This window comes from Mytilus trossulus, chromosome 7 (assembly GCF_036588685.1).
Source record: "Mytilus trossulus isolate FHL-02 chromosome 7, PNRI_Mtr1.1.1.hap1, whole genome shotgun sequence".
NCBI lineage: Eukaryota > Metazoa > Mollusca > Bivalvia > Mytilida > Mytilidae > Mytilus > Mytilus trossulus.
The window spans coordinates 68,835,233-68,848,428 of NC_086379.1; the positions used below are offsets into that span (position 1 = coordinate 68,835,233).

At 31.3% G+C, this 13,196-nt stretch overlaps 1 protein-coding gene across 1 annotated transcript; it reads left to right on the plus strand.

Moving 5' to 3' along the window:
* Positions 1 to 30: 30 nt before the first annotated feature.
* On the plus strand, positions 31 to 12,675 carry LOC134725674 (uncharacterized). Its single transcript, XM_063589688.1, has 9 exons — positions 31 to 238; positions 1,961 to 2,657; positions 4,495 to 4,681; positions 5,717 to 5,746; positions 6,124 to 6,194; positions 8,096 to 8,169; positions 8,506 to 8,608; positions 9,302 to 9,332; positions 12,274 to 12,675. Exons 1-9 carry the CDS (start codon positions 139 to 141, stop codon positions 12,433 to 12,435), a joined length of 1,455 nt encoding a protein of 484 aa, XP_063445758.1. The 5' UTR covers positions 31 to 138; the 3' UTR covers positions 12,436 to 12,675.
* The last annotated feature ends 521 nt before the right edge of the window (positions 12,676 to 13,196 follow it).

A 13,196-nucleotide genomic window follows, 5' to 3' on the forward strand; every position in this document is an offset into this window, starting at 1 on the left:
GATGTCAAACACAGTTGTGATCTAGATGTCATATTTTGTTCGAAACTGTCGCACCTGCAGGAACAAGTTAGTTTTCGGTATCAAAATATAAAGTTAAAAACAACATTTTTATTGGTAACATTTTAAGGAAATTTGTTTATGATATATCTTATTTTAGACAATTTAAAAAAAAACGACTTCCGGAACCATGGAAAATATGTAAACAACATGGCTACTGTAAAGACATTTGATGTCACTGGTGTGTATATTTTAACTTAATATCATTTGCTTTGTTAAGTTTCAGAAGAGTTAAACTATTTGATGATAATCATCAGGAGAGTCATGTTTTGCCTAGTTAAACCAAAAAGGCTGTCAATTTGTGTATAATTGTTTTCTCTTTCTATTCTTTCTTTGGATTTTTCATATATGAGGGGGGATAGGAGGGTCCTGATCCCAAAATCACGGGTTTAAAATCATGAATCGGAAATCCTGGGCTTAAAAAAAAGAGGTCCATAAATCCGAAAAAAATAATTCCCGATGCCAAAAGGATCTTTAGTCCCGAAATCCCGAGCTTTAAAACACCCAATTCCAGAGTCCCGATAAAGGTCCTATCCCCCCTCATATATTTGATTTTTTTTTAAATTTTGATATATTCCTACTTTATTTTCCAATTCATCATATCTGGAATCATGTCTTTCACATGAAAAGATTGTCAATTTCAATTGGTTCTAGTTACTCCCTTTTTGCCAATCTAACTACTCCCCTTTTGCCAATTGTTGGATAGTCTCCCTTAATGGATTTTGATTTGTGTTCACTATACCTTTTAGTTTTTTAAAAGTGAATTGGTTTTCTAGACAGATTCAACCGAAAACCCTATCATGGAACTGTTGTATCGATATGGGTTATATTTTTTACTTATGTGAAGCTACAAATGTATATCTTTCCCTGGAAAAGATCATCAATTCTGCACTCCCATCATGACATCAATCATGAAATAGAAACATGACTGTTCAGCACTTTTAAAGTTTCAAAGCATCTTCAGGATTTTCATTCTGTAGGGTTGTTAAGAAATTATTCATGTTCTGTAAGTACATAACTTAGTCTTAATTTCTATACAACTGCAGAGAGGGTGAAACCAATAAGAATTTGATTTTGTGCAGTACAGCATCAAACTTTTCTCCTATTAATGTCCCAATTCATGTACATGTATGTATTGGAAGTGATGATGCCTATATTTTGGTCACATGGGGATGAAAGTCACGTTATGGATATAAATGTAACCAAATACATGTACTGTATTTTGGAACTGGTGTACATTTGTATATACAAAAATGTATGGACCTTCTTAATGAATTATTTCTGAATTGTCTGCACTAGAATAAACATCATGTTGAAATACCCTGGCAAACAATGTAAGGAATTTTTATAAATGTTAAAATATACATTCATGACATTTGTATGGTGACTAACCACTAAAAGACAACCAGATGGTAGGATTTCTTTTTACATGTACTATATTCATGTAACTTACGGTAGAATATATTTAAGGACACTAATCATCATGATTGAAGACACATTGGTGGCCTTTGGCTGTTGTCTGCTCTATGGTCGGGTTGTTATTTCTTTGGCACATTCCCCATTTCCATTCTTAATTTTATGATCACAATTTTTGACAGTTAATGTAACAATTTCCACATCTAGAGCTCAATACATTACGAACATAGATATCAACAGTCATGTTCATCCACAAAAAAATGTACATCTACATCATTGAAATGCAAAGTCATTCAATATGGTGCTCATTAAAAACATATTTACACATTAATTTAAATTATTATTATTAATATTATATGTTTCCCTAATTTTGCCTGAAACAAGCTCACCTTTATGTTTTGTATAAAGTACAAAGAGAGCTGTTTGAAGTAAATATAAAACTTATAGAATATTACAGAAACCTGTTTACTCTGTGTTTTAATTTCAGTTACTGGATTGCCTCCAAAACCAAATCATATGATACCAAAGTTCCATAACAGAAGTACCCTTTTTCCATCAACATTCACAAATAAATTATACGAAGAAAAGCAAATCACCTCAAGTCAAAGACAAGCATGGTCTGCTGATCCTCGGAAAAGATCTCAAATAGAAAATATTTGTGTAGACACTAAGAATAATTTGGATGTAAGTAAAACTACAGTAAAGCAAGAAAAAAGTGTTCCACGTAGAAGACCTTTCAGTGCTAAAGCCAGATTAGAGAGTTTATCATCAAAGCCACCAAGAACAAAGCATGCACGTGACAATGTATCAGTGGAGTCTGTTCAAGGTTCATCAAGAAACACATGTATGGAACTGGTACCAGTTGGTGGGAAAGAGGTACCAGTAGTTGACATTGGAGACAATGCACCATATCCTACTTATCATTACTTATTAAATTCCAAAGAAAAATATGTGTCAGATGATACAAAACCTTTCCTTCCTGGTCTGGCTGACAATAGAGTGCCTCCACTGGCCCTTAACCAGGCCTCAGAGGCTCCAGACTCTACTACAGCTGGTCCATCAATAAAACCTATGGTACATGGTCTAAATTCTCATCAGGTTATTTTTGGGACAGACAATGATGGACAACCACAAGATATTAAATATGATCTTAGGAAGCCAACCGTTTTGATAAAACAAGAAAGGTTTGTATGAATTTGTCAAAATTATCAGATAAAAACTGTTCAGCTCAAAATTGTACTGCAGTGATCATTGAAAAGAATTCATTGTTACATTAGGTTAAAAATCAACATGATGGCACAAACGTACCCTTGTAACATATCAGCTGTTTTTTTGTGTGATTGTCATCAGGTTTGCTGTCATATATATTGGTCTTTTTAAAAAATACACAATTGATACATTTGTATGTGAAGTTTCTTTAGATACATGTACATTTGTGTAGGTAGATAAACCTTTGAAAAAACTTTGCCTTGGTATAATAAAATAAAAATCTACCTGGTCAATTTGAAATAGAAAATCTTGTTTAAATAATTGTTTTTATAAGTCATACATATATATGCCAATAGTTATTAATTCAAATGATTCAGTAACTTATGTTTTTCCTCCAGTCCATCTATTTGTCATTATGCCTTGTGAGTGCATCCTCTTCTTAACCATTTGTTAACCACTAGAAAGATAAAAACGAAACCGTGTAAATGGTTTATACATACCTGTATGGTAATTAACATATGGTAAAAATAAAATTGGTTTTTGATAAGAGGAATAAATTTCTTTACTATTGATCAATTATGAATTACTGTATACATTTTGCAAGGACTATTTATTTGCAGTCAGTAGCTTACAACTTTACATGTATGAATGTTTCTGATTTTTCATCTACATAGAGAACTTGCAGTCAATAAACAGGTCATTTTGTGTTATAACATTTTGATTTACTTCATTGCTTTACTAAACTACTGTAATTTAACAAAATGACTGATTTTCATCTGAACTGGACATACAATTGTTGTAATACTAGTACTTCACACATTAATTGAAAACATCTTTTTGAGAGCAAAATTATAGAAATCATATTACGGTATCTAAATGGTTATATATATGACTCGGGACAAAGATCTCAGTCTGTTATACATTCTAATTAATTACATTGTACTATAAATGGCAAAATTAACACATATTATACAAAGATCATGAAGATTAAATAATCACAATTTATCAAAGGAAAAATAAATACTCAATGGTATACAGCTTAGTAGGTTAAAAATGTATTAAATATTTTTAGCCACAGAGGGAGAAAATCAGTTAATCAATTTATAGAATTTTGCCTAATTTTGTTTAAACTCCATGTATTGAAATATTAGATGTTAGTAGCAAAAAAAAGAGAAAATATAACACGTGGAGGGATGCTGTATTGACATGGCTTTGTGAAAGTAATAATATACCATATGTGAATGTGTTGGTCAGGTTAGGTTGTTAGTGTTTGTATAGAATTCTTGCATATAACAGTGAAATTATTTGACAGCTTTTGCAGATTTTATCGAAAAGGGTAAGAGTTATCTCCCATGTAAACTAAAATTTTAAGTTGGAAGATAACCAGAAGTATATTTTCCTCCTTTGTTTAGTTCCTATTCAGTATTCTCAACAACAAAATAATATCATAAAGATAGTGCTGAAAAGAGGAAGATATCAGGGGAGGGGGGATGAAAATGTGTTACACTCATAAATTGTGTTTAATTGCAATTGGGAGATAATTTTTCAATGCATTTATTCAATATTCATAATTAAACATTCAAACAGAAATTTGACTTGATAAAATCATTTAATAATTGAAATGCATTATAATTTTCATTGTAAACCACTACTTCATGAAGATTAAATTCATTACAATAACTTATTCTTATATATACTGTACATGTAGAATTAGGAATTTATTTATTTTCATTTTGCTAGATTGACTCAAACTTGAGACTAAACCTTTGCACTAAAATTGTTTAATACTGCAATAATATGATTAACTTTTAGACCTTTGCCATCAACATTAGAACCTTTAAGGCATTGGTTATCAGATGATAAGGCTATACCAGGCATCAATGACTGTTTAATATTTCTACCAGCCATGGACAATTATAAAGACTTGCCAGAGGTACCTCCACCACACAGTGTTCAAGATGATCTTCCATACACGACAAAACTACCACCACAGCAAGCAGTAAGTTTCTAAACATCTCTTTTTGTTTTAACAGTAGAGAATGTCAGAAAGGAATCTAACCTTAGATATATAAACTATGAATAGAAGGCTGTTTTGAAAGCTACCTTTTGCTTAAATCTCAAAAACAAAAAACACAAGGGAGGTAATTTGACATATCTGTGCTTCATACGTAACTCTCAACCAAATATAATCTAAGGGAGATAATTGATAGGAATACTTCGATTGCTCTATTAATTCTTGTATTATGAGGCTGCCTATCACATATTGAATAGAGCAAATCATATCTCAATACAATGTAAAGCTTTTTTGCTTGCATTCAGTTGTCAAATGGATATTTATCAATATGTTGAAAAACAGAATACAGATAATCAGTTCATTAATATTTGCAAAACCTACATATTAGATAATCTCATTTGTGCTTAAATTTTGTACTCTTTATATGTTTTTAGTATAGTGTAAATATTAAGAAGCAGACAATCTTCTATGATAGCAATTAAGTTTGTGTATATTCCCAGATTGTCAAACTATTTTGTGCCTGTCCCAAGTCATGAGCCTCTGGCCTTTGTTAGTCTTGTTTGATTTTTAACTTTTCTTGTGTATGATTCAGAGTTTAGTATGACTTCCATTATCACTGTACTAGTATACATATTTTAAAAGGCCAGCTGAAGGACGACTACGGGAGCGGGGGTTTCTCGCTACATTGAAGACCCATTGGTGGCCTTCGGCTGTTGTCTGCTCTATGGTCGGGTTGCTGTCGCTTTGACACATTTCCAATTTCCTTTCTCAATTTTATTTTATAATTTAATAAAATCTTAAAATACTACATGTAACTTAAATCTCATTTACAGAATTTATGTAAGCAAACCATCAACAAAAATTTAGTTTAAAAAACAATAAACACATGTACAGACTCAAGTTAAACAGTATCAAATGCTACAATATCAATGAATGATTGTATATTTAGTTAAGTGATTAGCCTACTTTTTGGTTTCCTTCTGAATTTTCAAACATACAAACATATAATCATTCTTACAGGCAACAAAGAAATACCATCATCCAGCTTTTGTAAGTATTGTCATACTCATTTAAACAAACTATGTTTAATGTTATAATTTGTGGCAAAAAGGAAATTTAGTAGGAATGAAATATGAAATATTGAACAAATGAAATGTTGAATACAATTTTATTGTGTACATAAAAATAACATTAGAAATTTTGGTGCATCGGGAGTGGTTTTCTAATTTTACCCTCCTGAAAAAGCCTATTATCAAACATTTGAAATCTTATTGCAAGGATGTATAAGTACTTTAGTAACTGGAAAGTATTCATGTTTGTCCGAATGTGCCTGGGGGTGTTGGAACTTACTTTCTTGAAAATTTCTGAATTTATCAACTCTCAATAATGTACAATCTACGATAATTTAATAAATTGTTTAAATACAGGATAAGAAGCATGTTGAAGATTGGGTGTGTAATCACAGTCGACCAGGGTCAGCTCAAAGGTCTGATCATCAGTAAGTCTATATTATATTTTATATATAATTATTATTGTTGTCAATGCAAAAAAGATAGAGAGATAGATAATTATTATGAAACATAAATAGTAAGAATTAAAAAAATAAACAGGTTGATCAAAACTGCTTTTCAACTATGATCATGATGACTTTGAATGTATGCACAGATACATTTAACAAAGGAACAAAGAACATGTCATCTGATGACTGTCAAAACTACAAATAGCAATCCATGATCATCTTATGATATTGTATGTACCAATATTTAGGGGTTTGTGCTACATAGATTCCATTTGATGTATAACATGTATAATGATAGATTATACACTGACTGCACTATTGTATAAATCCATGAGAATATTCATATTTTTATATGTCAAAAGAAGAAACAAAAAGAAGTGAGTATTTATTAGAAAGTTTATCAGAAAGCAGTGTGGCAGTAATGCATTTAATTTACCACTGAACGTTATACAGCCATCCATCCATCAGTATGGCAGTGAGGAATACTTCCATCATTGCTAAAAAAACATCGGAAACTTTATCTAATTAAATAATTGTAGGAATTTCCAACTTGCATGTGTCATTTCTTTGGTTCACTTTGCATCATGTACTAATAAAGTTCCCCAAATTTATGGTATTATAGGGAAACTGATTAAAGCTTTGAAGTACCTGTTCTAAAACATGAGTTGCTATTATTCCTGATTTCTGTTTCAATTAGTGCTTATACTGTATCCTTTCAAAGATACTTTCTTAATACCTCAATCCTTTACAACAAATGAAATTATATCAATTAAGAATGCATATAAGAAAAAAGATTTGGTATTATTGCCAAAGAGACAACTATCCACAAAAGACCAAAATGACACAAACATTAACAACTATAGGTAACTGTACAGCCTTCAACAATTAGCAAAGCCCATACCGCATAGTCAGCTATAAAAGGCCCTGATAAGACAATGTAAAACAATTCAAACAAGAAAACTGCTTGCTTATAAATATACAAGGCACGACACATAGAGGAGAAGTTTACATTCTGCATCTTTGGGTGATAGTAACACATTGCTATTATCATTTTAATACCATGGGCATGGCAGTCTGTATTATTGATGACTTATTTAAAGTGGTGATAATGAGGAGGCAACCTCACATTACATCTTGTGTACCTTGTCATTTTTGGCAAAAAAGTGTGTCAGCCCTTTCACTGTGGTGGCAGACAAAGCTAGCAGTTGCACAATTGCTTAGACCACTTTGTACCTTTTATGTAAATTGAACCATGATGTATACATAGGTATTCATGAACAAAAATTAGACTAGGTTTTATTTGATTTTGAAAATTTGTTTTTGCAAGAGTGACACATAACTTTTATGATTTTGTAATTAGCTAGCTATATAGAGAACTAGAAATATTTCCATTACGATAAAAAGTTTGTGTTTGTAAATCATGAACAAGCATGAAAAGTTAATCCATGATATCATCATACAGGTTATGATACAATGAGTGTAATCATCATTTCAGTTTATAACTTAACCCCTTTTCAGTTATGAAAACTTATAAATTCTGATTGAAAAAATAGTTCTTTCATTGAAAGTTTTTGTGTTAAATGTATTCATTCCAGACATATGTTTCTACCATGTAGTTCAGTTATGTTATGGTTATAAAAGTCATAAAACTTTATATGATTTGATTAAATATCTTATGTGAATTGTATCCATATTTGTAATTTTGTTTGACATAGTAACTCTAGAATTATTTTGATTAACTGGGATAGATGAAGAAAAAAAGAACAAAGTAAAGTCGAATACTGCTGTTGTTAATAGAAAGTTCAATACTTAGTAATGTAATATCATTGTGATGTTATATGTTGTTTACTCTAACAATATATGTTTAATTTTAATTACAGAAACTACCAAACAACTTACAGGAATGCTGGTGATATAAGAGAAGAAATCACAGAATTAGAAAATTTAATGCAAGGTAAGCATGTACAGTTTACAGGTGTAAGCAGAATGAAGACAAACTTTTTTTTCAAATTTGACAATTTAAAAACAATGTTATAAAGGGACCATTTTAGTCAAAATTTAAAAAGTATATCAATCTATTTTATTAGATCATCACAAAAGTTTTGTTTTTTGGTTGGTTCCATAAAAAACCACAATCAGTTCTCCTGTCATTTCAAGTATATAAAGTTCCTTTAAGAGTTAAACAACTATGTCTAACATGCATATTTTAGAATTAGTGTCTAGTTGTGGAATAGTGAAATTTGATGTAAATATATTTTTTTGTTAAAACAAGTTTATATTATTATTACAGGATTAGGAAATATAGATTCAGATTGTGGAATGGTGAAATTCCAGGGGGAGATAGACAGATTCAGACAAATGTACAAAGAAACAATGGACATGGTCCCAGAGAGGTTAGTAGTATGTCACTGAATTATTCCTTGACCTATATGTAACGACTGCTCTTCATTGAAAAGAAACAGAAGGTACAAGATTTTTTTAAAACCAACTGCTTCTAATTTTATGCTTAACTGTTATATAATGGAAGTGTGTCAATATTTCCCATTTCATTATTAAATATTTGGACCTCATGACATGGAAGTTAGAGTACTATATGGCTAGCTTGTCAACACAGGTGGTAAATTGGAAATCTGTAAGTGAAAGTTGTGCTCAACCTTAATCAATTGACTACGATGGTCAGTTTTGAAGGAGGGATGGACCTTTATTGGGACTCCAGGATCGGGTGTTTTTAAGCTCGGGATCCGGGAATTTGTTTTTTTCGAGTTTCAGGATGGCAGGATTTTAATTTTTTAAATTCGGGACCTCTGGATTTCATGTTTTTAAGTCTGGGATTTCGGGATCAGGACCCCTCCTATTCCTCCACAGTTTTCCTTCTCTAAGTTTGAATGCCTGCTTCCCTCACTAATAAATATTGGCTGCCATGTGCTGAAAGTTGAGTTACACAGCAATCAATCAAATACTCAATCAATTAGATATATCTCTACATTTCAAATCTGTAGTTATAACCCAGACCATATGATAAATTTCTGTGATTACTGTGACTTAGTTCCTACATTCATATTAATAAGTTATTCTTTACATTTCAGATTACTTCACTCGCCTAAAGATCCTGACACAGTGAGTTTTCTTTTTTACATATTAGAACAAGCAGTTTTTATACCGAGTTTAAAGTGAATGATATTTTGAATTTATTGCATTAATATCTTGTTTGAATCAACATTCTGTTAAGATATCAAACATTCAAAATAATGTATTACTACAAATATAGATTTAAATGTTTTGTATGCATTAAAACAAGTTACAATATAATTATACTTCCTGTTCACTGTTTTATTTAAAAGTGAAAGTGCAAGTTTTAGTAACTGTAACTTCCACAACTCTTTCCTTTTACTTTAATTTCTGACTTAAAACAGTAACTATGTAGACTGCACTTAACCTAAAGTAGTATTTTATTTCTATGCTTCTACTGAACCCTGAGTGTGCATGCTTATAAGGGGGTCTCATTGGGGGGTTCCAATCCCGGATCCCGCTTACTGTTTTGTCAGATTCCCGTATCCTGCTTACACTATGTACGTAAGCAATTCTCATTTTTTTGTCAATTCCTGGGTCCTGCTAGACCTCATTTCCCGTTTTAACGACACAATAATTTGACACTCACATGTCAGGCTTAAAAAAAATTGGCAATCCTGCGTCATGCTTAGACCCCAATGAGACCCACTTATAATACAAATAAATAAAATGATTTACATAAAGCAGAATACATCCTTGGCTTTCAAATAATTGACTTTCAGGGTTTAGAATGATGTCAAATCCAGCATAGCATTTCAGAATCAGATGCATGAAATTTAATAAGTGTTGCTTAAAACACTACAAGTTATCTCTAACTTTTCTCCTGATAGATTTTATGTATATGACAGTTTGGTTTCCTGATATATTTTATGTATATTACAGTTTGATGTCCTGATAGATTTTATGTATATTACAGTTTGGTGTCCTGATAGATTTTATGTATATTACAGTTTGGTGTCCTGATAGATTTTATGTATATTACAGTTTGGTGTCCTGTCAGATAGATTTTATGTATATTACAGTTTAGTGTCCTGATATATTTTATGTATATTACAGTTTGGTGTCCTGATAGATTTTATGTATATTACAGTTTGGTGTCCTGATAGATTTTATTTATATTACAGTTTGGTGTCCTGATATATTTTAGGTATATTACAGTTTGGTGTCCTGATAGATTTTATGTATGTAACACTCCCAAACGTGTCCTTTCCCCCAAACGTGTCCAAGTCTCCCAAACGTGTCTTTTCTCCCTAAACGTGTCCGAAATGTACAATATTTCCCAAACGTGTCTGATTTCATAACCCCCAAACGTGTCCGATAATTGTTTTTCGCCAAAACGTGTCCAATATTTAACGCCAAAACGTTACACGTCTTTTAGCGCTAATACATGTATCTCCTAAATAAAATCGCTGATAACGTTTACGGCAATTCTATGATGGGAGACACAGGTGATGAAGTTGTCATTTATCAGATTTAGTTAGTTCGATGTAGATTTTTAATGATTATAATAATTGCAAAATTTTTCTATTATTATTAATTAACTTTGACTGCAGTTGTTTATTGTTCAGTTGCAAGTATTTCATATTCATTTAGAGCGAACAAACACATAATTCTGAAGTTGAATTAATTGTTAACATAACGTTCAGAGCCAAATATTTCATGCATAAGTTTTATAGATTCTTATTTTAAGAAAATGACTGTTATGTGATCAACGCCGGTTTTAATTGCAAATTTATTTTGTAATGTATAAATACACTTTAGACTGTTGATTATGTATTGTCCAGTTGCAAGTACTTTATGCATATTTAGAGTGCACACTAGTTTTGCAAGTTTTAATGTTTTTACAGTTGTACTGTACAAATTAACTTTAAACTGATGATTTTAAACTGATGATCGCGTATTGTCCAGTTGCAAGTATTTCATGCATATTTAGAGAGAACATACAAGTTTTTTTTTGGTTTTTTTAAAAGTTTTTGCAGTTCTATTTAGAGAGAACATAGGCTACCTGTTTTTATTTATTTTTTGACATTTGAACATACATGTTTTAATGTTTTTACTGTTCTATTGTTAAGATAAACTTTAGACTGCTGGTTGCATATTGTCTAGTTGCAAGTAATGCATGTAAATTAGAGAAAACATACAAGTTTTAATGTGTTTTCAGTTCTACTGAATAAATTAACTTTAGACTGTAGATTACGAATTGTCCATTTGTCAGTATTTCATGCATAATTAGAGAGAACATTAAAGTTTTAATGTGCAGAGAAAAGGACACTTTGGCCCGTTAACTGTACAGTTTAACTCAACATGTTTGCTTACAACTTACATACGATATAGCCGAAATGACGCCCCCACCTTAACCCAGTTTAATTCTTCCGGTTTGAAAAAGTACTTATGTATTTTTTTAATGAAATGGTAAAATTAGTATACGTTAATGAAATAGCAATAACCAAATAACGCTTGATATGGACACGTTTGGGGGTTAGTTGAGAAATAGACACGTTTGGACGTTTATTGAAATGACACGCTTTGGCGCTGTTTTCAAATAGACATGTTTTGGGGAATCCTACACGTTTGGGGGGAAGGACACGTTTCTGAGTGTTACATGTATATTACAGTTTGGTGTCCTGATAGATTTTATTTATATTACAGTTTGGTGTCCTGATATATTTTATGTATATAACAGTTTGGTGTCCTGATAGATTTTATGTATATTACAGTTTGGTGTCCTTATATATTTTATGTATATTACAGTTTGGTGTCCTGATAGATTTTATGTATATTACAGTTTGGTGTCCTGATAGATTTTATGTATATTACAGTTTGGTGTCCTGATAGATTTTATGTATATTACAGTTTGGTGTCCTGATATATTTTATGTATATTACAGTTTGGTGTCCTGATAGATTTTATGTATATTACAGTTTGGTGTCCTGATAGATTTTATGTATATTACAGTTTGGTGTCCTGATAGATTTTATGTATATTACAGTTTGGTGTCAAGGAGTTTTTGAAACAGCATGTGGACATCATGAATGAAATACACAGGAAACACACACTTTGTCTGGAAGAACTGAGGATCATTGAGGTTGAAGCAGGAATAGATAGTAGTCGCAAATATTTCAAACATCGTACTGTACCACCTGACACATGAGTCACATGACTGATTTAATGATTTGTTAGTGCTAGAGTGTTGTCCCAGTAAAGTGTCAGATGTTTTGTGTTTTAGACTAGTGTTTGTAACAAGAAGTGACGAAACACAAATTTGAAAGCAATATCAAGAATATGCTTCATGGACAGGGGACTTGTTGTCTTGTTCAACACAGATATGTAGAAAGCTGATGTAAACAACCGATTCAAAAATTAAAATAAGATAATTAAACAGGAAAATTAAGTAAAGAGATAAAATGATTATTCAGATGAAGAAGCTGTAAAACACATCCAAGTTTACAACCTATTCAATAATATATACTTCAAGGAACACAAAACTAATATTACTTGTACTATAACACATACAACAAGTACTTACCACAAGTGTATAAAATATGGGAAATGTTCAAGTCAAATAGAAAACAATTATTGAATGAAGAGGATGACTATTGATGAAGAAGGCAAAGCAAAACATAGCATGACATAGTTGCACATGTTAATTAGCCATATGTGTTGGTCATACTGGTAGTCATGTGAAAAAGAAGAGATAGTCTAGTGTGCACATGTGTGGGTCACATACTGGTAGTAAAGCACTTTTAACATTAGTAATTATTACATAACTGATCTTATGTGAACAAAATACTGTATAGCGGTTATTTTGGCAGGTGTAAAATTTTGCAATTTTCATTGAATAAGATATATGAAATATTATGGTGGTTATTATTTTTGTGGATTTAAAACTTTTATCAATACCTTTGCATGTGC

What these genes read in the sequence shown, in the direction of transcription:
- LOC134725674 (XM_063589688.1), top strand. Translation starts at nt 139, where the DNA reads ATGATATATCTTATTTTAGACAATTTAAAAAAAAACGACTTCCGGAAC. An exon ending in AAAGACATTTGATGTCACTG is followed by an intron (nt 239 to 1,960) that starts GTGTGTATATTT and finishes TTTTAATTTCAG; the next exon opens with TTACTGGATTGCCTCCAAAA. An exon ending in GCTCAAAGGTCTGATCATCA is followed by an intron (nt 6,195 to 8,095) that starts GTAAGTCTATAT and finishes TTTTAATTACAG; the next exon opens with AAACTACCAAACAACTTACA.